This window comes from Martes martes (genome assembly GCF_963455335.1).
Source record: "Martes martes genome assembly, chromosome: 18".
NCBI lineage: Eukaryota > Metazoa > Chordata > Mammalia > Carnivora > Mustelidae > Martes > Martes martes.
In genome coordinates this window covers 8651249-8675260 of record NC_137906.1, presented here as the reverse complement: position 1 = coordinate 8675260, position 24012 = coordinate 8651249, and the positions used below count along the sequence as shown (strand labels likewise).

The 24012-nt window shown below is 52.0% G+C and overlaps 3 protein-coding genes across 3 annotated transcripts; 2 read left to right on the top strand and 1 right to left on the bottom strand.

Moving 5' to 3' along the window:
* The first annotated feature begins 60 nt into the window (after nucleotides 1-60).
* Nucleotides 61-4282, top strand: CNPY4 (canopy FGF signaling regulator 4). Its single transcript, XM_080830580.1, has 6 exons — nucleotides 61-313; nucleotides 2111-2237; nucleotides 2339-2435; nucleotides 2669-2791; nucleotides 3290-3407; nucleotides 3502-4282. Exons 1-6 carry the CDS (start codon nucleotides 199-201, stop codon nucleotides 3660-3662), a joined length of 741 nt encoding a protein of 246 aa, XP_080686706.1. The 5' UTR covers nucleotides 61-198; the 3' UTR covers nucleotides 3663-4282.
* Nucleotides 4283-4606: 324 nt separating this feature from the next.
* Nucleotides 4607-5958, top strand: MBLAC1 (metallo-beta-lactamase domain containing 1). Its single transcript, XM_080830553.1, has one exon. It carries the CDS (start codon nucleotides 4958-4960, stop codon nucleotides 5708-5710), a length of 753 nt encoding a protein of 250 aa, XP_080686679.1. The 5' UTR covers nucleotides 4607-4957; the 3' UTR covers nucleotides 5711-5958.
* A 4220-nt stretch (nucleotides 5959-10178) lies between these two features.
* Nucleotides 10179-18747, bottom strand: LOC308359471 (paired immunoglobulin-like type 2 receptor alpha). Its single transcript, XM_080830531.1, has 4 exons — nucleotides 18518-18747; nucleotides 17803-18189; nucleotides 13855-14055; nucleotides 10179-10625 (listed from the first exon to the last, which is right to left on the bottom strand). The coding sequence occupies exons 1-4, from the start codon at nucleotides 18570-18572 to the stop codon at nucleotides 10621-10623; spliced, it is 648 nt and encodes a 215-aa protein (XP_080686657.1). The 5' UTR covers nucleotides 18573-18747; the 3' UTR covers nucleotides 10179-10620.
* Nucleotides 18748-24012: the final 5265 nt, after the last annotated feature.

Below are 24012 nucleotides of genomic sequence, written 5' to 3'. Positions count from 1 at the left end.
GGAAGCGCCACAAAACCTAGGCGGGATAGCCAGGAGGGCAACGAGGCCCCACCCCCTTCCGGCCCGGAACTGCGCATGCGCCTCCCGGGCCAGGCTGGATGGAAATTCCCGCCGACCCCCTCGGAATTTAAAGGGCCCGCTGCCTTCCCGAAGTTGGTTTGAAGGCAAGGGCTTGTTGGTTGTGGACAGCACTTTGTCATGGGACCTGTTCGGTTGGGGATGTTGCTTTTCATTTTGGCTGTGTATGGCGCTTGGGTTGCGACGCCGAAGGAGGAAGACGATGACACAGAACGCTTGCCCAGCAAATGTGAAGGTATCTAAAGGGAGTGGCCCCTATTCGCATCCCTCTGCCCATCTCCTTAGTCTGGACAGGACCAAATGGACCGTGACTGGTGGGCCACTCGATCTCCTTGAAGACCTGAAGGAGATTCTGGAGGAGCCTGGCTGAATTCGAAGGGGGTCAAGGGAGGGAATGCATAGAGCTACCCCACAACTGTGGCACTACAATTCCCATAGGGCATCTAGAGGAAGTCCGCTTTTTCGTGCTTGCGTAGCCCCACTGATCTGTGGGAATTGTAGTTCAGAGACTATAGGCCCGGGATCACCCACTCTACTGAGCATCTGAAGTGTGTTCCCCCCCATGACACTAAAACTAAGCCTGGGGAGCCTGCAGGAGCTGGGTGTGAGGCTCATACCTGTGGACATCCTGTGCTCCACCCTGGCAGAGAAGCTCTCAAATTACAGGCCCCACGCTGTGGGGAGGGTTTGGGTGTAAGTAAATAAGGCCCTGAAGCTCATAAAGAGGAGGCCCAGAAATGGAGGAGGTTCCCCATACGTGTGAGGTTTTGCGGAGGGTGTGTACTTATGGATTTTACTGTGAGCAGCGTCTTATGTGGCTTCATGACAGTGGTGACTGAGTGGGAGAGGGGGGAACACCAGAGCTGCACCACTGAGTTCCCTGGTTCCCTGGTTTGTTGCTTTCCTGACTTTAATTTCTTCCCTGGATTCTTTTTCCCCTCACCCCACCCCACCCTGCATTTCCGTATGACCTGAGCCTACCTGCCTCTCCTCCTGCTGTAACACCTCTGCAGGCCTCCTGCTGCAATCAGAATACACCCGTTTCGGGCACACTATAGAAGTCTCTTTGCTCTATGGCCCCCACCGCTCTTATATTTCTCTACCTCCGCTCCTGTCCTCAAAGTGCCCATGATTCAGCCACACTGAACTTCACAGCTGTCACTGAGCCGGCCTTATCCCCTTGCGCTCTGTGGCTCAGCACACTTTTTCCCTTTGCCTGAAATAACCCTCTCCCTTCTATATTTGATTCTTCAAGACCGAGTTTAGATGTCAATTCCTTTGGAAGCCTTCTTCCTTTTCTGTCACCTCCCACTATATTGTAAGCCCTTGGAGGGAAGGAGAGTACCTTTGTCTCCAAGGTCCTAGCATAGTGCCTGGAACATCTTAGACACTTTTGTCACCTGCCCTGTGTTTAGCTTGCTTGGTACGTTTGTGTAGGCCACTCCTTTTCTTGTGACCCACCTCATGCCAGGTCAGGTGCTAGCTGCTGGCAGACAGTGGTAGCACCAGATGCAATGCGCATCCTTAAGAAAATCACAAGCTAGCAGCAAATCAGTAAAAGACCATTGAATGCATTTGGTGTTTCCTAAAGAGACTGAATCTCTTGTTAACCTCTAGTGTGGGGCCCATCACACCGCACTGTCATCATTTTTACCCAACTACATCAGCAATGTCCCGTGGATAGGGACGGTGGGTCTTACTGCTCTCATGCATACAGGAGCTCAAAAGATAACTGCAAAATAAAAGCAAACATTTATACAGTGCCCACTATATGCCAGGCATTATTCTAGGGGCTTTACAGAGCTTGGTTTATTTAATCCTCACCATACCCCTACGAAGGAGGTTCTGCGCTATTGTTATCTCCCTTGCAGAGATGCAGAAATCAAGGCACAGCAGAACTGCCACAGAGCTATTAAGTGGCTGAGTCAGGATTCTAACCCAGCCAGTCTGGCTCGAGTCTGCTGCTTTTGCTCACCTACAGAATGAGTTGCGGGAATGTTTGTTTATCTTTCCCATCCTTGTGGACATCTAGTGTGTAAGCTGCTGAGCCTGGAGCTGCAGGAAAAGCTGAGTCGCACTGGCCGATCTCGGGAGGTGCTGGAGCTGGGGCAGGTGCTAGACACTGGCAAGAGAAAGAGGCACATCCCCTACAGTGTTTCGTGAGTTACTCTTGTGGATCCTCTACCTTCTGACCCCTGAGGGACACCTGGGAGCTCCTACAGCATCATCTAAGAAATCCTTGTTTCCCCTCTTCTCACAGAGAGACAAGGCTGGAAGAGGCCTTGGAGAATTTGTGCGACCGGATCCTGGATTACAGTGTTCATGCTGAGCGCAAGGGCTCACTGAGATATGCCAAGGTCAGACTCTTCCCTAGGGCAGCGTCCCACTTTTCAGAAACAACAGTGGGTATCCCCTGGGACCCATCTCCCTCCAGCTCTGGAGAGTGTCCCCTCCCCATTGTTAGACTCCCTCACGTCGCCCTCATGGAGTTCACCCCTCAGTCTATGGTAGTTGACACAATGCGGCTGTGGCAGAAAGGGAAAAGAGGTGGGGCAGTGAGCTGGGCTGATCCCAGATTCCTATCTCTCAGGGTCAGAGTCAGACCATGGCAACGCTGAAAGGTCTGGTGCAGAAGGGGGTGAAGGTGGACCTGGGGATCCCTCTGGAGCTGTGGGACGAGCCCAGCGTGGAAGTCACGTTCCTCAAGAAGCAGGTAGGACATGATACTGCACTGCCCAGGGCAACGAGAAGGGAACCTAGATCCTCGGGGAAGTCCACCTCTGAGCAGGGAGAAGGGGACAGAATGAGGACTCTGTCATTGATTGAAGTGGGCCCAGAAACCTATCAAGGAATAATAATAGAGGCTGATAATATTTACTACCACATATTGAGCACCTACTATGTGCCAGATTTGGACCCACATACTTTCCAGCTGCTGCCTCATTTTACCCTCACAACAACTTTATGTGGTAGGTACTGTTACCATATCCCATTTTATAGGCAACGAGCTGAGACACAGAGTGTTTAATAGCCTACTTGGCAGAAGAGGTGCTAGTAAACATTTGTTGAATGAATGAGGATCACCACCTTGGAAGCCAAGTTCAGCTTCCTGCTCTTCAGGGTGGGGTGGGCAGACAGGAGTGAAGAGCAGAAAGGAGGGTTTCCAAAGCCCAGCAGAGCAGACTCCCTTCTGACCCTTGTACTTGATCAGTGTGAGACAATGCTGGAGGAGTTCGAAGATGTCGTGGGAGACTGGTACTTCCATCATCAGGAACAGCCCTTACAGCATTTTCTCTGTGAAGGTCATGTGCTCCCCCCTACTGAAACTGGTAAGTGTGTGGGGCTGGCCCCTTTGCCGCCAAGCCACAACCTCCCCTACCCCCCAGACTAATATCCAAATTGTTTTTCTGACACCCAACCTAGAGTGTCTACAGGAAACTTGGACTGGAAAGGAAAAGATCACGGATGGGCAAGAGAAGACAGAAGGGGAGGAGGAACAAGATCAGGAGGAGGAAGAAGAGGAAGAGGAGGAAGAGAGGATCAACACACCAGGGCACTCCAAGCATGACCCTGAGGATCTTTGACTCTTGCCTTTGAGCCCCCAGGAGGGACAGGAGTCACGGAGAAGAACCCTCTGAAATCTGAGCTCTCCGTGCTCCACATAAGGGCATGCGTGTATGTGTGAGTGATCCCACCCCAGAGCTTGTAGCTGTTCTCTCCTGTCTGGTCTCAGGTAGGATCCTGGTGGTGCAGCATGGCAAGGCTATGGGGACAAAAGCAGGAGCAGCAGGTGGACGGCCTGCTCCAACAGATGTGTGTGTGTGTGTGTGTGTGTGGTGACAATGCTGAAGGCTTTCCCCTTAAAATCTCTCTACTACTTCCCATCCCACCCAGAGATCAGTGAAGCCATTGGAGCTATGGGTCTCAGGGGAAAGGCACTTTGCCCTCCGGGTCTGTTTTTAGACCCCTACAAGGAAGAAGCCAACTTGGACATTCTCTACGACCTATACACACTGCCTGCGTCTAGGCTACAACCCAAGAAACTGAACAAAAAGGAGACACTATGAGAATGGGGGCGATGCTGATAAGTTAGGTGGGGTAGATATTTGGTCTACTTCATACTAATTTCACCAAGGGCCCACCATGTAATTTCACAGGTGCCAAATTTTCTACATCGCTAGTAAAAAAATTTTTTTAAATATCACCTGGGCCCCTAGTTTCAAACAACTTCCCTGCACACATCATACCTGGCCGATATAGCAGCGCCCAGAGAATGGGGCCGTTGGTCGCCCGCTGTTGGAAGCTAATGGCGGTTTGTAATTTGCAGTCCAGGGAGGCTGGCAGGGGTGCCCCGGCTGATAACCATTTAGGCGCGGGTCCGTGCCACCCCTCTCGGCGCGTGCGGGGGAATGCACCGGAAACCGCGTCCGGCAGCGCGTCTCGGCCACCATACTCGGGGTTTACGGGAACTCGCAGAGGACAAAATTTCGCGCGCTTTTTCCGAGGGCTGGTCTAACTTTGCAGTGAGGCAAGGATTAGGAGAAGCGGTGAAACTAGGTCCAAGGCGGGGAGCGCCTCAGTTAGACGGAGGGAAATAGAGAGGATATCCTTTGAGGGGTGATGGGTGAGGACCTACCACAAGAGAAGCGTGGCGACGGCCGAAAACAGAGGGACTGGCGGGGTTCACGCTAAGGGACGCTTGGACGATACCATCTACGGATGGGGGGTTAGGGCGATACCATCTTGAGAGAGTTAGGGGGTGGCAAAGAACAGACTTGGAAGGTGCTACTTGGAGGAGGCGGGGCGCACGTGGGAACCCAAAGGGACTGGGCAGTCGCCCACATCCGCACTTCCCTTCCCCAGCCGTCCCGATCCTGCCATGAGCGCTGTGGTGCGGACCGAGCCGCTGCGCGGGGAGCCGCCTCTGCTGGTGCGCGGCGACCCCTACTCGGTGGTGGTCCTGCTTCAGGGCTACGCGGAGCCGGAGGGGGTCGACGACGCGGTACGCGCCGACGGCTCCGTGACGCTTTTGCTGCCTCAGGCCTGGGGCTCAGCCTCCAGCTCGCAAGAGTCCCCGCCCGAGAGCGGCGGGGCGAAGACCGCCCTGGAAGAGGCGGCCCGTGGCCCCATCCTCGTAGACACTGGGGGCCCCTGGGCTCGGGAGGCGCTACTGGGGGCCCTGGCGGGGCAGGGCGTGGCCCCTGGAGACGTGACGCTGGTGGTGGGCACCCACGGACACTCGGATCACATCGGGAACCTGGGGCTTTTTCCTGGGGCGGCTCTGCTGGTCTCTCACGACTTCTGCCTCCCCGGAGGCCGCTACCTCCCCCACGGGCTAGGTGAGGAGCGGCCCCTGCAGCTGGGCCCCGGGCTCCAGGTGTGGGCCACGCCGGGCCATGGGGGCCAGCGGGACGTGAGCGTGGTGGTGGCGGGCACGGCCCTGGGCACCGTGGTGGTGGCAGGCGACGTGTTTGAACGCAGCGGAGACGAAGACTCATGGCAAGCGCTGAGCGAAGACCCCGTGGCCCAGGAGCGGAGCCGGAAGAGGGTCCTAGGTACTGCGGACGTAGTCGTGCCTGGTCACGGACCCCCCTTTAGGGTGGTCAGAGAAGCCGCTCAGCCACGGAACTGATGTCCAGAAGACCAGAGATCAGGGTGATCGCTTCCAGCCCCCTTGCAAGAGGCCGGTTTTCCAGCGAGGACACTCATCCCTATCACTGGTTCTGCAACCAGACTAGGACCAAGGACGGGCTCAGCCGTGTGCCACCTCTCGGGGGGTTTCCCCGTAAAGTGGGAGAATGTTCTTGGAAGGGTCGTCCAAAATAAAAATAGGAAACTGCATGGAAAATCATAAAGCCCTAAAGTAAATGCGAATCCTTAATGGAGATAATCATGCAAGTTTGGTAATTAGCAACTGCAACAGGGGGCACTTGGGCCAATTGCTTATTTCTCACAAGATGCGGGCTTGCTGAGAGAAGGTGCAGGGCATAGAAGTAACACCGTAGTCACCTGACTTTGACCCATCTGTTATTGGAGGAATGATTCAAACACTGCCCTAGGTCGTGGGGATGCGACAGTGAGCAAGCTAGACAAACTCCCTGTTCCTTATGGAGCTTACACTCTGGAGGGACAGACAACTAATAATAGTAAACCAGATAATTACAGATTGTGTTTAGTGATATGAAAGAAAAGGAGACCAAGACAGTGGTAGAGTGCCTGGATGGGAAGACGGCTTCTTTTATTTAAGGTGGTCAGAAAAAGCCTACGGGGAGACGATTTTTAATCAGGGAGCTGAATGGGAAGAAAGCCAACCATATGAGGGTCTGGCAGATGTGCATTCCAGGCACAGAAACAGCAGGTATAAAGGTCCTGAGGCAGGACGACTTGACTTGCTTGAGCAGGAAGAAGAGCATGGGGTTGGACGGCAGAGGAGAGTGACAACAAATGATGTAGAGTTCCGCCGGGCCATCAGAGACCACAGTTAGGGGTTTGGATTTATACTGAGATATAAATTTGGCTTTGGCTTTTGAGCAGGCTAATGACAGTCTCATTTAAAGTAACTACTCTTTATTTTTTTTTTAAGATTTTATTTATTTATTTGTCAGAGAGAGAGTACACACAAGCAGACAGAGAGGCAGGCAGAGGCAGCGAGAGAAGCAGGCTCCCTGCCGAGCAAGGAGCCCGATGAGGGACTCGATCCCAGGACCCTGGGATCATGACCTGAGCCAAAGGCAGCGGCCTAACCAACTGAGGCACCCAGGCGTCCCGAAAGTAACTACTCTTTAAAAAAAAAATGAAGTAACTACTCTTGTTCTGAGTAGAGAAGTGGTCAGAGTAGGACAAGAATAGAATGGGCTGGACTGGTTAAGAAACTGCTGTAGCCTTTCAGGCCAGAGAAGTCAGTGACACCCGCTTTTATCCTAGAATTCCTATTATGGCTCTGGTCCTCTTCACAACTGTGTCCCAGGCCCTCCATCCACACAGTCCCAGGACCCACAGAAGCACTCAGGTGGGGCAGATGAAGGAGAGGAGCAAATCCACCTTGTTGCAGATGAACCACCCTGGGTGGGGGGGGGTTTGCCACGGAGCAGGGCCTGACTGGGGGTTATTTCCCCGGTGTCCACAAAGGCCAGGTAGAGGTCCCCAAATGCAGCGCAGAGGGGCCGGTTCACCTAGAGGGGAAACCAGCAGCTGCCCTACACACAGACTTGGAGTCGGTGTTGGCCAGCTTGATGACCAGAGAGTGCAGGGTTCCCAGGCCAACAGTTCAGCCGCGGCTTGCCCAGATCCCTGCCAGTCACCAGATAAAGACAAATGGAGTGAAGGTGGCGATGTGGGGGACCCAGCCTCAGAACTACCCTGCTGTGGGGCCCTTGGCCAGCTCTTCTAGCTTCTGGGCCACGCAGTGCCAGGAGGCTACTGGTGTGTGGAAGAGAGTACAGGCGCCAGCTGTGGACCCATCAGTGCAGCACTGTGGCCTTCGGGGACCCCGGCTGATATGTGGAGTGCAGCTCCAACACCTTCAGGGCTGTAGGGAGGATGAAAAAGGGGCAGATGGGGGTTATGTAGAACAATGCACTTTCAACTCATACAAATAAAAACTCCAGTCCTGACTCTCTTTTTCCAGAATGTGGTCCTCTGCCCATGACTCAGGTCTGGTCATGTAGACAGCAACACATCTCTTTGGCCACATTGATTGTCTCCAGGATGGACAGGTCACCTAAGCTAGTCAAGGCGTGGCCATCTGAGGGGTTTTGTTGGAGTTAGTGGAAAAAAGGAGTTCTTCCCTGAAAGACTGACATGGGAAAGGTACGGAACTGTTGAATCCCTATAGTTACATGTATCACGATGTGTACATCTGAAACCAATACTCCACTATTAGCTAACTGGAATTTAAATAGAAACGTAGGGGTGCCTGGGTGGCTCAGTGGGTTAAACTTCTGCTTTCGCCTCAGGTCATGATCTCAGGGTCCTGGGATTGAGCCCCACATCGGGCTCTCTGCTCAGCAGGGAGCCTGCTTCTCCCCTCTCTCTCTGCCTGCCTCTCTGCCTACTTGTGATCCCTCTCTCTGTCAAATAAATAAATAAAATCTTTTTAAAAAATTAAAAAAATAATAACTGAAAAAACTGACATGAGAAAGTAGGTCATATGCCACCTTGTGGGACGAGCCCATGGGCCCTGAGACCAAGTGGAGGCTGAGGATGAAACTGAACAGCAGGGGGCAGAAATGAGGAGTTCATTTGAGTCAATGAGACTAGCCAGCGCTCTGAAAGCCAGACCAACCCCTGCATTCTTCAGTCACCTGGGCTAATCCCCCCTTTGCTGCCTGAGCTGCTTTCTGCTTTCACTCACGACAAGAGGAGTCCTGGGAGGATACAAACACTCGTGGAAATGACCCATTAGAGAGGCTGAAGGAACCGTGGGAAGGCAGCCTTGGAGGGTGAGGCCCACGGTGATTATCCTCTTAGAAGTCCAGATGCTTCTACTCACAAATATTCGGGGGCTCCACCTTGCCCGCAGAATAAGCCAAACTTTCTCTCCCAGTCCTAAAACCAACTCTGCTCTAGCTGGGCTGGGACTACCTGCCTGTCTCACCTGCTTCCTCCTTTTCCCGCAGGCCTCTGATCCCACTCTCTTTCCTGCTGTCGTCCCTCTCCTGTCTGTACCATCCCAACCATCCAGACTCAACTCAGCTCATCTCCTACAGAAAAGCGCCTTCTGAATTTTCCACCCCTACTTTAAACTCTTGTAACGCATTCCCTGTATGATTCACGTAGCAGTAGATAGGGCTGGTGTTGGTCATGTTTTTGGGTAACGTCCTCTCCCCACTGTGCCCCTTGAGAGCAGAAACTGAGAAAAATGTTTCTCTGAATGCTCCAGAACTTGGTGTTTTGTCTGTAACACCATGTGATAAACAATGCTCTTTTCCTGACTTCTCTGGGCATCTGTTACCTGTGGCCCAGCTCTGACTCCGTGCCCGGGACTTCAGCGTCTGACCCTGCCCTGCCTCTGGAGAAGCTCCAGTATCCTGTCCACTCTGCAAACACAGGGGCACCACTCAAGGTCCTCCCTGTTCACGTCTTCCTACGGTAAGCTCCGGGTGTCTTGCCAGGGGGCTTTGGGGCCGGGATCCCAGGGTGGGATGAGAGTTGATGGGTCAAAGCTGGAGGAGGGAGAAAAAAATAATAGGGCTAAAAATCAAGAAGTTCCCCGAAGCAAGCAACCAGCTTGTCTGAGGACAAAGATGCTAGAATGGTGCCCAAGGGCCTGACCCCACCAGCTCATCCCGGGGCCCTGGCCCATGGTGGGGGTGGGGGGAGGGGGAAGAAGGGCGGGGAGCCAAGGAGCCACAGCCTCAGGAGGCTGGAAGTGTCCCCCCTGACGCCGCCTCCAGTGACCTGGACCTGGAGCAGTTCCTGGAAGATGCTGGGCAAGAGCCGGAGCGGCTGGAGGAGCCGTGGTGTGGAGACGCCGCCGGGGACTTCACCTTGGCCTTCTTCGAGGAATAGCTGTGTGCGCCGGGGCCCTGCTGCTCTCTCACCGCCCGCCCTGCCGGCTGCAGGGGGAGCCCCTCAGAGGGTCCCTGAGAAGCTGCTAAGTGTGGGGCTTGGTCACCGGCCACAGGTCAACTGGCCGAAGTCCCAGCTGTGCAGTTCCCGTGTTAATAAAACAGGTTACAGCTCTCCACAGCTGGTCTCTAACCCCGGGCTTCCCTTCGGCTTCCCTCCCTCCCCTCTGCTCCCCGGGGCACGTCCCTGTGTCTGTGGGAGGCTGGCACAGTCTGAGGGATCTGGGAAGACGGGGACACCCGAGTCCTGGGAGAAGGCCGTCGTCGGGGAGGGCAGGTCTGGGCTCAGACCCCGGCTCAGCCACTGACTAGGCGCGGGGCCTGGAGAAAAGCGCTAACCACTGTGGTCCTGTTCACGGCTCGGGGGAGCGCATCCAGTCCCGGCTCAGCTTGTTGGAGGCGCCTAAATGAGGTGCTGATCGGAGGGGAAGGAGAATGGGTGGAGGAGGGGCAGACCCTGGCTTCTGGGCTGGCTACCAGCGTCGGGGCTTATTGTGTCCCGCCCCGAGGCAGTCACCCAACTCCAGTACTGGGGGAGGGATCTCGGGTGTGACCTTTTATTTTAATTCATTCCTGGTGAGAAGGAGAAGACAGAAGTGGAAGGAGCCATCAGTTTTCCCCTTAGATGCCTTCGGGCAAATTCTACCAGTCCTTTTACTCTTGTGGGCAAGGGCTGGGAAGGTGGAGAGGGGGTTGGCGCAGATGGCTCTTTCTCTCTGGTCCTTGGAGGCCTTCCACACCCACTGGCTTCTGAGTCTTCCAGTCTGGCCGGGGTCATTATCAGAGGCTGTGACCCGCTGGGCAGCTCCGTCTAAGGAAGTCATCCTCCAGTCCCACTCTCAGGCCTTTACGAGAGAATATAGGGTCTCCTCCTGGGGGGCCTCCTTGGGAGGGAGGCGGGGAGGTGCTGCCGGTGATGAGGAGCTGGAGAGGGTGAGGGAGGCATAGAGGATGGGGGCTGTCATCCTGGGCTTCATCCTGGCGAGAAGGAAGGAGAAGGCGGTGAGACCGTGGAAGGTGAGTGGCAGCTGTTTCTCTCCTGCCTTGTGAGCCTCATGGCTGGGACCCGGGTCTGCGCTGCAGCCTGTTCCTCTCCACCCTCCGCCACTGACACCCGCCAGTCTCTCCCCCAACCACTTCCCTCCTCATCCTCCCGAGTCTCTCTGGGGCATTTCCCAAGGATTGGCCCCTGCTTTACAGACTCGCCCTCCACCACCCAACACCATCCTGGGAGGTGCCACCATCCACGGAGACAACCCTCTGAACACACGGGACTCCTACGTCCCCCAAACTCCAGGACCCTCTATTCCGCCATACCCTGGACTTTTTTTTTTTTTTTTTTAAATCTCTGGGACTGAGAACTCTGCAATATTAAATGCTAGCATCCTTTTTCTGCTACAACTTTCTTTCCTTCCTGCTTTCTCCTATTATCATCCTGCCTCTATGCCTGTGCTTTGACCCCATGAACTCTTGTCCCTTAATAATCCACTTTCTTCCAGGCTGTTCAAGCTCCCTGCTGATCCTCTCCTCTGCGTTCCCCCTCTCACGAGCTCCTTGACCTCTCCTGTTCCCCTGTCCTTAGGCCACACTTAGTTGACACATCTCTAATTCTGGATGAGGCCTATGACAGCAGATGATCTTTGCTTACCCAATTTCCATTTATTTCTTTTTCCTCAGTTACAGGACCTTGATTTTATTTGGGGTGGCAGTGTGCTCCTGATAGATGTGGGGAATATGACTACATCCTCGTCAATATGATTCAAGGGGAAGTTGTGGGTAGGATTCTCAGGAAGACTGACTAAAGGACAAACAGCTGCAGCATGGTCTTTTCATCCTTTCTTCTTTCCTCCTGTTTCCTGCCTGGATTCAGAAATGATGGCTGGAGTCTGAGCAGCCATCTTGGATCACGAGGCAACCTTCAGGACAGAAGCCAGTAGCCAGGACAGTGAGCAGGAAGCTAGAAGCCTGAGTGCCTGAGGACAGCGGCCTCTGCCATCCGCCTCCTCATCCTTTTATCTGAGGGGAAACAAGGAACTCTGTCTTAGGTAAGCCCTGTTACTGTTCATCTCTGATGCCAGCAGGGGAACATAACTTCTAACCAACAAGTTCTAGAAGTTTCTACACCTGCACAGGGGAGACATAATCATGCTCAGTGATGCTTTTACAGAGCTCTGGCTTCTCATCTGGGTGGAATCCTGAAATACCCTCTTCTGTTCCCTCGGTGACTGTCACAGCTCTTCCTCTCCGACCCTCAGCCTCACTCTAGAGACAACTGTTGCGACTTTTCCTCCGCAGAATGAAGAACAATTTGTATATGTTGAGTTTGTCAATATTTTTCTTCATGGCTTTTAGGTTTTCCAACCTACTTAGGGAGGCCATCTCCACTGCATGGACATGAGATGGTCTCACATGCTTTCCTCGAGTCTTGGGGTATTTTCCCCCTCATTTAACTCTTTGACTGATCTCTGTGGAAGTTATTTTGGTGCGAATTATGAGATAATATTATTTTCCCCAGATGGCTGCTCACTTGTTCCAGCACCGTGTACTGAATGACTCTCATCTTTCCCCATTGATTAGAAATGCTGCTTATTAACCTACTAAATTCCTGAATATATTTTGATCTGTTTCATCCTGCCTATATGGGGGCTTTTCTCTTCTCGGATATTGGTTTATCTGTGTTTTCATAGGATTGGATCGAATCATTTTAATCATTACAGCTTAAAATTGCTGGCGTTCATGCTCATATGGTCCTTATTCTGTGCCAGGATCTAGTCTCGATGCGTTACATGTGATTGTCATGACAACCCCCGGGGTGAGTGTTATTACTCTTCTCATTTGACCGACGGGTGAGCTGGGGCAGGGAGTAATAGTACCATTGCACCGGAGTTTACGCAGCCGGGACCTGACTGTGGCCGTCCAGACTCTGTGCTCTTCACCTCTGTGCTTTAATATCTCATGCAGCTAATCTCCTCTCATTGAAAATTTTCTTCAGAGGAGTTTCAGATCAATACTGGAGGCTGGTGGGGTGTAAATGATGAACACCTCTAGCCCTGTCCTCTTGAGCTATAGATGCAGACACCCACACTGCTGAGGGACATCTCTACGCAGAGGCCACACAGGCCCATCTCCAACATATCCCAGACTAAGGAACCACCACTCTCCCCCAAACATGGTCTTGACCCCCTGTGTTCTCTAATTTGCTTGGTGGTTCCCCCGTGGACTCATTCACCCTAGTTCTTCCCACTCCTTCGCCTCTACACCAGCCCAATCACCAAGTCTTACTGGTTTTCCTTCTTAAACTGTCCAGGATCTGGCTCTCTCCCTCCACCCACTGCCACCGCATTAGACTGGCCCCGCCTGGCCCACCTCTGGCCCCACCAGCACAGACCGATGGATCCGCACGCAAGGCAGAGCTGAGGTGGCCACTTCCTGCTTCACGTTGCCTCTGGGATCAGAGGCTCTTGGGAGTCATTTACAAGGTTCTCTTCTCCCATCGCCGGCCTCCTCCACAGCCCTGAGCCACCTACAGTTCCCTCACTGACTTCCTGCCCCTGCATGGATAGTGACCTCTTCACCACCCTCACTGTTTGCGTGGCTAGTTCTCATATTTTACAGGGTCACTTCCTATGGGAAGTCCTCCCTGATTCCCCTCCTTTCTCCAGCCCTACACAGCTCTTTGCAAATGAGGCAAAGAGCTCCCCACCCTCCAGCTCTGAGCTCCTTGAAAGCAGGACCTATGCTCCATTTACATTTGTTATCTCCAGTCACCCTGCTCCAGGGTCTGGAGCACTGGTTCTCAAACTTGATCACGCACACATAAGCATTTGACTTTAAAAATGCAGATTCCAGGGCACCTGGGTGGCTCAGTGGGTTAAGGCCTCTGCCTTCAGCTCAGGTCATGATCCCGGGGTCCTGGGATCGAGCCCTGCATTGGGCTCTCTGCTCAGCGGGGAGCCTGCTTCCCCCCACCCCCCGCCTGCTGCTCTGCCTACTTGTGATCTCTCTGTCAAATAAATAAATAAAATCTTAAAAAAATAAATAAATCTTATAAAAAAATAAAAATAAATAAAAATGCAAATTCCCAAGCCCACACCTCCTGCCCAGCAGGGGCATTTTTTCATGCAGAATGACCCGGGGTCATTCTGATGCAGGTGGTTCTGAGAAACACCCAGTAGGGAAGCTTGGGGCATGGCCCAGAACCACTTACCTTTGCTCCTCTTCCACCTGAGGTAGAGTATCAGTCCCAAAATTGCAGTTTTGAGCACAGTGTTGGCCAGTGTCACTATGACCACAGGTTCCACACTCATGGGTGAAGGTGTTGAGCTCCTATTGCCTTCCAAGACACCACTGGTGGGGGCAGCGGTCGTGGGGCCAATGGTGGTGGGGGCAGTGGTGGTCATCTTGAGAGCTGAGAAGACATGAGAATTTAGCAGATTCTCCCCCGGAGGACTGGAGGTTTCTGGATGAAAGTGTCACATCTTGTTCCCTACTTTGGGGAATACTGGGGCTGGGGACCACCCACTCTCTGAAGCTCTCACACAGGGAGGGGGTAAGGAATCCACATCACCCAGCTTAGATGCTGACTCTACCTCCCATCAGTGGTGTGACCTCAGAACCTCATTTCATCGCCGACCAATAGGGATCCCTAAACTCTAGCCTCAGGCATCCCAGGCAGAGCAGAGGCAATCCTCAGGGCTGGGGGATTCCCGGAGAGGCCAAGCCCCCATGTCCTTGTCCCTTTGGAGGCCAATGTGCAGAAGCCACGCTGACTGCAGGCGGTGTGTGTGGTCTGGGAGAAAGTGCTTGTCCGCTACTGAGCTGTAGGATCTGTTAGCATTCCTGGATCCTTTGGGGTTTCCATCAGATAGATTTCCCAGAGAAGAATCTCCTGATTTCTTGCCGTTACCGGGATGGGGGATACCAGCTGGGTTGCCTGAGAACTGGGAGGCATCTAAGGGGGCTGGGCGTTTAGGGTCTCATCAGTTCACCAAATCTCCAGTTTTAAGGACTGATCCCTTACCCCAGTATGCCTGGGGTACTGCCCCCAACGTCCCTCTGGTCCATCCTTTCTGGAAAGCAAATCTCCAGTCTCTGCTGGGTGGGAAGGGGGCATAGAGGTTTCCCTGCTTCTTAAATAGATTCTCGCCCAGTCCTCCAGCTTTCTGACGCCCTTGCACTCCCACTGTCAGGCGTTCTGGGGTGGCCCTTGCTGAACCGTCAGGAGGGTTTTGTAGTGAAAAAACTGCCCTTCTTCCGGGTCTCGCCACTGCTGGTTTAGGGCTAAGCTCCCCTGGTCTCCTAGGCCAGGTACATTAGTCTACGTGTTTCCAGCTTCCCAAATACTCATTTTGACCACATGACTCGCATATTTTTTGTCCTTGTGGATTTTGTCTTAAACATTTCCCTTTGCTGCCATTTTCGTAGAGTTTGGTAGGGAGGGGAGGTAAACGTGCCTATAACCCAGCATTTGGTCAAAATTTATGCAATATTTTCTAGTGAAAATTATAGAAAATGAACATTCAAAAAATAATGCTCAATACTAGTAAAAAAAATAAAGGATTTAGAGGAAAGCATCTTGTGAGATATTTACCTGGTCTGTGGAAGAACACTGCCGAGGTCACTGAGGGATATAAAATAGGGGCCATTCCGGCGGGGAGATTGGACTTAACACTGATTTCCATTTCTGTCAATTGCCTTATAGGTTTAAGGCAATTCTGGTTTTAAAAATACCTATAAGCGTTTTCTTCAGAACTTGGTGAAATAATAGACCAAAACAATAGTAAGGTTTTTAGGGAAGTAACGTGGTTCTGATGGACATAGACTTACCAGCCACTGAACTGTGACAAGTTACAATCCCTAGAACAGTGCAGTAGCGACAAGAGAAAAGACAGGGAAATGGAGTTGACAGACCAGAAGTGGGTGCTATCCTACAAAAAGGCCAGGCCTATGAGTCAATGGAGAAGAGAAAAAAGAGTCCATAAACCTAGCTGGGACAATTGATTTGTTTCTTGCTATGAAGATCAATTTAGTTCTTTACCTCACACCATATACTAAAAGACCTCCTCACTAGATTAGTGAGTTTTACTGTCGAAAGAAAGCATACAAAAATCAGAAGAAAATAAAGTATTTTCAGCCCCTAGCAGAATACCGGATTTTGGGCTAAGACATAAAAAGAGGAATTTACAGAGGAGAATACGGTGAGATTTGGATATAAAAAGAAAACATCTGTATGTAAAAAGCACGATTAAGCCAACCACAGACTTCTCAGTTCTATTTGCTGCAAATTTCCCGTAGGGGGATGTTTTTGTGTGGTGATACTTCACTTAGGTAAAGACTTTTCTTTTTATTACTTCTCTGTATTTTAAAAATTATGAGCATGAATATCCAATTAATTGCACTAATTGAAAAAATTAATTTATTGTTGAAGAACTCATAGCGAATGTGACTGAAACTGAGAAACGAGAAAAGTTAGGAGAATTAAGGAAGGAAGAGGAGGAGGGGTCTGAGAAGAGCCAAAATCTCCCCGAAATGGCCACTTAAGGGAAGATGCAGGAGGTGCCCGAAATATAAACCCAAAGCTGTCTGGCCTAATTCAGTCGTGAGCCGTTTTCTATTTGCTCTAAAACCAGCCCGGTGGTCGTCCGGGGCAGTGGTCACCACGGCTGGGGACACAGACGGTGTCCTTCCTGCCAGGAGCAGTGATGTGCAGTTTGGAACTGCCAGCACGAGTAGCTGTAAAAAGCAAACCTACGGTTTTTCGTTTTTCTTTTTTTTTTTTTTTTAAGATTTTATTTATTCGACAGACAGAGAGCACAAGTAGGCAGAGAGGCAGGCAGAGAAAGGAGGAAGCAGGCTCCCCACGGAGCAGAGAGCCTGATGTGGGGTTTGATCCCAGGACCCCGGGATCATGACCTGAGCCAAAGGCAGAGGCTTTAACCCACTGAGCCACCCAGGCGCCCCCGGTTTTTCGTTCTTAAGGAAGTCTACAGACAGCGCACCCCCAGTGCCTGCTCCTGGGAGAGATGCCCTCTCCACCCTGCTGTGGGGACAAACCCAGGTTCAAGTCCCCACGGGCTGCTGAGTTACATGGGAAGATCTAATAATGTAGCACATCCCATTATTCCATGAAAAATAGGTCAAGACAATGATAGCATCAGGTCAGCCGGTGAGGCTGAGCAGTTACTGGCTAAGAGTGGCGGCTCCGGGGTTAAGCTGGGTTCAAGTCCCACCTGCACCATGTCGGTGGCTTTGGGAGGGTCCTTAGGCTGTTCGAGCCTCAGTGTCCCTATCTGTGGCAGGAAGACGACGGCAGTACCTGCTGTTACTGTAGGGCCGTGGGGCAGGTTAACCACGGCGACGCATACCAAGCTGGTCAACCCCACAGCGCACAGTGAGCGGGAGCGGCTGTACTTCTGCTGCAGCCGTGCCTCTCAACGGCCAGCACGGAGGGGCGAGATCGGAGGGGACAACGGGACCGTGCAGGCAGAGGTGGGGACTGGGGATGGGGGAGCAAGGAGGGGAAAGAGGATGGAGCCAGGGGAAGAGGGAGATGGGAAAGGAGAGGAGGGATGGGGCTGGGCGGGGAGCACCGTGGTCTGGGTTCCGAGGAGCAGAGCAGAAGGAAGTGGGGGGATCGGGAAAACAGGTCATGGGGCATTGCCAGGGGACCGGGCTCTCGGGTGGGTCATCTTTGGGTACCTGCTGGGTGTGCTGGGCTGAGCCCATGGCTGGGGAGACGCAAGACTCGGGGCTGGCCGGGGCTGCACACATGGACACATGACGAAGGGAAGGCGGCCCACATCCTGGAGAAGTCAGGACGGCCTGGGGGCAAGGGCAGGGGGGCAGGGAGGCAGGCTGGAGCCCCAGCTTAGGGCAAGGGAGGATAACTGGGGAGCCCAGAAGGTGCTGAGGCTGGGGGAGTGGGGCCTGGAGGGAGCAGGGAGGGGGTGGCAAGGAGGGCAGCCCAGGCCTGGGGAGATGGAGGACAAAGAGTAAAGTCGTCAGAGGGCTGGGGAGGGGGTGGGTGTGGGGAGAGGAGTTTGAGAGAAGGGCACACAGGAAGCTTGGGGTCTGGGCCAGGCCTGGGGGATGCGGGCACCATGGCCTTTAAGAGCCTCAGGGGGAGCGTGGTGGCCGCCGGGGCAGCTGGACTCACCGGGGGCGATGGTGAGTTTGGTTCCTTCGAGGGACTGCACCAACTTCTTGCCACATCTTAATGTTTCTGCTTGGATCCGGCAAAAGTATATATTCCCATCCTTCTCCTGCAGGTTTGATATCCGCAGGGAGCCAGACATCTGACTCTCTGACAATTCAAGGGAGATCCGGTTCCTGTAGTCCTTATGGATGAAAGGCCGAGTACTGTTGTAGATGACCTCCCCGTGGAAGTGTGTCCGTCTCAAGGCTACACTCACTCTGGGATCCTTGGGTAACTCCCAGGGGTGATAGAAGGAGAAAGAGATGCGGACGGAGCCACCCATGGGGGCTGAGAGGTGGTCTGGTTGCTCGACTCCATAGTGAGTTAGATCACACTCTGCTGAGCTACCTGCAGGAGACGGGAGAGGAGAGACTTGAAGCCACGGGGAGAGATGGAGAAGATAACCCCAGCCCTTCTGACACCCTCGCCCACGGGCAGTAGTGGGACAGATGGTAGGACTGGCTCTCTGGCCTGGGTGTTCCGCGCGCCCGGCTTGGGGTAGGGAGGAGGGTGAAGGGCTGGGGCTGACCAGCACTATGGGACCAGCCCGTCTCTTGCTGGGGCTGGGAGGCCTGGCCAGCTCCCCCAGCAGACCCCCTCTCTAGCTGCCCAGCCACAGCCCTTGCTGGAGACTTGCTGGGCCTCGGGGCAGAGCCAGGGTGTCCCGGACACTCACCGGCCTGCAGACGTGAAGGCAGCAGCAGCAGAGACAGCAGCAGGAACAGACCCATTGCCTCACTCTCCTCCCCAGGGAGGAGACGACAGCAGCTCCGTCAAGGCCAGAGGGGAGGCCCTAGGCGGTGCCTCCTTGGGGAGTCGGGAGACGCCCAGAGAGCGTGGATCAGGCCCCTTCAGAAGAGCAAGGGAGGGTGAGAGCCTTCCCCAAGCTCACCCGCCCCCAGAGTGACCAGCACTTCCTTTATCAATCTGGATTCTTCTTTTCCTATATTGCAAAAGTGCTTCCTTGTGGTCAGAGCGCAGAGAGCCACGGCAGAGGCCCCCAGCCTCTACCTTCCTGCTGAGGGCTATGGTTCTGACCTTGGCCATGTGTGTCCTCTCCTCTTCCGCCTACACTCCTGGCCACTGGCAGCACCTCTGCCTCTCCTTAGGAGTCAGTCTCTGTCTCTCTAGCTCTCCTTTTTATTGGCTGAGTGTCTCTTGGCCTCTGTCTGTCCTCCCAGGGGAAGGGGCGCCAGCAGGACCAGCTCCAGGTCTGCCAGCGAGAGGACAGGCAGCCACGAGTCCCTGCCCAGCTACAGCCCCCTAGGGAGAAGGAGGAGGGAACCACTGGTGGTCGGATGCCCTCGACCTCCAGTCCTAGCACCACGGACACTCAGCTTGCTCATGGTCCCTCTCCTTCCCAGCAGGGGTTCCCCTTCATCCCCTCCCCTGCTGTCCTGTGTAGGACCCAAGTCTACCAGGCCCCTTCCCTGCCCTGATCAGGTCTTTTGTGCAGTCTCACATCCTCCCTGTGGTTAAGAGGCGAGGGTGGGCCTTCCGGAGGCCATTCCTGACCCCCCAGGATGCAAGACCGTATCTGTAGGTCCTTCTGTTCTCCACTCTAGGTGAGGAGACCAAGGCTCAGAGGAGACCTGCCCTAGGTTGCATGACTCTCAGATGGGAAGCCCAGGACCCAAACTCCAGTCTTGCTGCGTCCACAGAGCATTCTGCTCCTTCTGGATGCTTCTGTCTGGTTGTCCCACACAACCTCTGGGCCTCAGCTCCTGAGAGCAGAGTTCTGGAGGGTGACTCTCCGGACGCTATAGTTTTCTAATGCTCCTCAGGTGATTCCCTCCACAGTCGTGAGAGTCCTGACTCATCCATAGCCTTCCTTGACTAGGAGGGATATAAGGCCCAGAGCAAGAGAGTCACCCTGGTGACAGTCTCTGGACCATCTGCAAAGGAGCGCACTGCCAGCTTGTGACTGGTGGTGGGTGGGGGTGAGAGAGTGGGGCTGGGACCTTTGGTGACTCACTGGGATGGTTGTAGGACCCTCTGCCTGCTCCGTCCCCCAGATGAGGTTGGCATTGGCTTACTGAGTAGATGGTGATGGTGGGAGAGCATGATTTCATCACAGGAAGTGACCTTGTCTTCTGGAGGTGGAAGCAAGCAGACCGACTTCCTTTCTTCTTTTCTGTTTCTTCCCCAAACCTCATAGTTTTGTTCCACTCTTCTCCCAGGGCCAGCCAGGCAGCCCCTGCCCTTTCCCGTGTCTACAATTCTTACATTTCCTCCCACGCCTAAGAAGAGAAATGCTGCATTTTCACGGGATTGCCTTACCTGAGCCAGGCCCTAAACACACATTGCCTCATTTTCAGCTTTAAAATACTGTGTGGTGAATATAGTTTCACCAATAGGAAATTGAGGCACCATCAAGAAACTGAGCCTTAATGTCATGGAGTCCTCTGGGCTGTGGAAGGTGTTTGGGCGAACGGTAACAGGTGAAAAGTGGACAGAAGAGAGGACGAGGGACTGACAGCCTTTTTGGCAGCTCTTCTAGAGGGTGGCCTGGTCTGCCTGAGGGGTGACACCTAAGTTCCATTTCCACCTTGTCTCACTAGCTGTGGGACCTGGCTAGACAGTCTCCTTTTTGCCTGGCCACCCAAGAAGGGGGCTGGACCCCACTAGAGGGTGCCCCAGCCCATTCTGTTGGGCAACATGGCATGTTTACTAAATATGCATGTTTACTAGCTAACCTTTGGCAGAGTATCTGCTGTCCAGGTGCCTCGGGTCCCATTGTTCCCATATACGGTATCCCTATACGCAAGCTGCACATTTCATGTCCTGTTCAGGGCCCTGGGCCCAGCTGGATCCCCATGATGCCTGGAATTGGGAGGCACGACTTCTGCTCACAGACAGTGTGTGGTTTCTGGGTTGGTTCATTCTCCCTTCTCCCAACAGCAATGAGAATGTCCGGTAATCAGTCTTGAGCTGTGGCTCTCACAGAGGGGGTTTCTGGTGGGAGGAGGGCCTGGAATTTTGTGATTCATAGATGGGCAGAGCCTAAATGCAACTCTTTAGCTCAGATGATGGCCACAGGGGAGGGGCCAGAAGCCATGTGATGAGGAGAGAGAGAGAGGGAGTGAAGGCTATGAGCTGTGGACCACATTTTGAGAATTCTACCTTAGCTATTCCCCCAAGGTCTCTAAGTTTTTGTTCTCCCTTTCTCATTGGCCACATCCATCACTGCCCTTTCCCCCTCCAATGTACCTCACCCTGCTCCTGCTTCCCCCTCAAGGCCAGCAGTAAAGCAAGACATAAGCTCTCACTACCTCCACTAATTGTGATGGAGGTTCTAGCCCATGCAATAAGGCAAGACAAAGAAATTTTAAAATGCTCTGTGTTTTCCTAGATTCTGTGTTTATGTATTTTGATATTCATTCATCACAGGGCAATTGTATTAACTATTTCTTTAAAATTTTCTGCGTCCTTGATGCTTAGTACTTGTGGCCTTGCTGACTGGGGAAAGATGGTCCCTCCCAAAACTAGCCTATTCTTAGATAGAGCAAAGGGCATTCCTAGGAACATGCCTTTCCTGTGGGAACTACTCAATCCAGGACCCGTCCTCTAAATCACCTCCTTTATCTAACTCTCACCCACCAAGCCAATATTTCCTCTGCCCTGAGTCAGTCCTGTGTCAGGTGCCAGAGAACTAGAGATAGTTGTAACCTGTAACCCAAAGCCCACTGGAATTAATTCAACTAGCCAATCCCAAGCTGTTTCCCCTTCCTTGCTTATCTTGCCAGGGAAAACACACAAAAGGCTGTGGTCATTGCCTTCCCCTTGGTCTTGCCTCTGCCGCCTCTAGTGCTTCCCCAGGTGGCCCTCTCTGGCGTGGCATTTTCATTCTCTGCAGGAAATGTGAGTTCTAAAAACCTCCTTTCAGTGTCACTACCCTCTCTGTGTCATCATTCCAGTCACCTGTGCAGATTAAAATCCTGTGAGTATAAGAATTGAGCCAAAAGACATCCAGATTGGAAGGAAAGAAAGAAAAACTGTTTATTAACAGGTGACTTGATGGTTTATGTAGAAGATCCAATGGAATTGACCAAAAAAGCCACTAGAGCTGTAAGTGATTTAAACTAGGTCACAGGATACAAAAGCAATACATAAAATTTAATTGGTTTTCTTTTAAAAAACATTTTATTTATTTGAGAGAGAGAGAGAGAAAGAGAGAGAGAGAGAGAGAGAGAGAGCACACAAGCGGGGTTGGGGCAGAGGGAGAGGAAGAAGGAGAAGCAGACTTCCTACAGAGCGAGGAACCCAATGTGGGGCTTGATGCCAAGACCCTGAGATCATGACCGGCGTTGAAGGCAGACGCTTAACTAACTGAGCCACCCAGGCATCCCTCAATTGTTTTTCTATATACTAATGACAAAAAATGGAAGTCAAATGAAAATAATACCACTTATAATACCTTCAAAATATGAAATACTTAGAAATAAGTACAACAGAAGATGTATAAGATCTGAACACAAAAACTATAAAACATTACTGAGAGAAATTAAAGATTAATGAATGGAGATGTCATACCTAAGTATGAACAGTATTCAATACTGTTCAGATGTCAATTCTCCCGCCGTTCATATGTAGACAGAACACAATCCCAGCCAAATCTCAGCAGGCTCTTTTGTGGAAATTGGCAAGCCAATTCTAAAATTCCTATAGAGATTCAAAGTCCTTAGAATGGCTAAAAACTGAAAATGAAGATCAAAGTTGACACTACCTGACTTTAAGACTTACTATAAAGCTACTGTAATCAAAATGTATTGGTGTCAAGACAGAGAAATAGATCAATGGAACAGAACAGAGTAAAGAAAGATATCCACAATTCTGTGGTCAGTTTATTTCTAACAAAGACGCAAAGGCAATTCAGTGGAGATATCACAGTGTTTTGAACCACTGGAAATTTATATTTAAAAATGAACTTCAATTCATATTTTGCACTATCTACAAAAATTAACTCAAAATGAATCATCAGCCTAAATGTAAGTCCTAAAATTATTTAAGTCAAGAAAAAAAAAAAAACAGGAGAATATCTTTGTGACTTTGGGTTAGGCACAGATTTCTTAGACTCAAGCATTAAAGAAAATATTGACAAACTGGAGCCCCTCAAAATGAAATCTGTTCTTCAAAAGATGCCGTCAAGAAAATGAAAGGAGACACTACAGACTGGGAGAAAATATTGACAAATCATGTAAGTCACAAAGGATCTGTATCCCAAATATACAAAGAACCCTCAAAATTTGTGGAAAAAAAATCCCAATTGCAAACATGAGCTAAAGATTTGAAGAGATACTTTGTCAAAGAAGACATACAGCTCACGACCACATGAAAAGATGTGTAACAGCATTAGTCACTAGGGAAATGTGAATGAAAACCCCAGTGAGATCACATCACGTATCTGTTAAATGGCTCAAACTGAAGACAAGCCAATACTAAGTGTTGACAAGGAAGTGGAGCAACTGGGGATGTCATACACTGCTGGTGGGAACCCACAGAGGTGCAAATATCCAGCCATTCCTTAAAAAGTTAAACATATACCCACTACACGTCCACACACACGTACCTCATATCACAGTATGGACCAGCCGCATGTGGGAACTTGTGAAAATCAGGCCTCACTCCAGACTGTGGAAGTTTGAGAACCACTGCCCTGGGGCAAGGACACGGACTTGGAGGACGTGTCTTGTCTGTTACCTTTCGTTTTCAGTGCAATCCTGGGAGATAAAGGAATTTTTTCTTTTTAAGATTTTAATTTTGGGTCTTTGGAGAAAAGGAGTTATTCGGTCCGAGCAAAAGGCACTGTTTCTCGGTACAAACCGGAAAATGTCGTTTCTGAAGGCGGAACATCTCTGCTTGCGGGATGGGATGCTGCCTGATTCATGACTTGCTTAGGAAAGCCGATTAAAAAGTAAAGGCGGATGGGGCCCTGGGTGGCTCAGTCGCTTAAGCGTCTGCCTTCGGCTCAGGTCATGATCTCAGGGTCCAGGGATCGAGCCCAGAGCCCCGCATCGGGCTCCCTGCTCAGCGGGATGTCTGCTTCTCCCTCTCCCACTACCCCTGCTTGTGTTCCCTCTCACTGTCTCTCACAAATAAACAAAAATCTACCAGGAAAAAAAGTAAAGGCGGAGATGATACCAAAGCAGGCGGCGTCACTCAGAGTGGGGC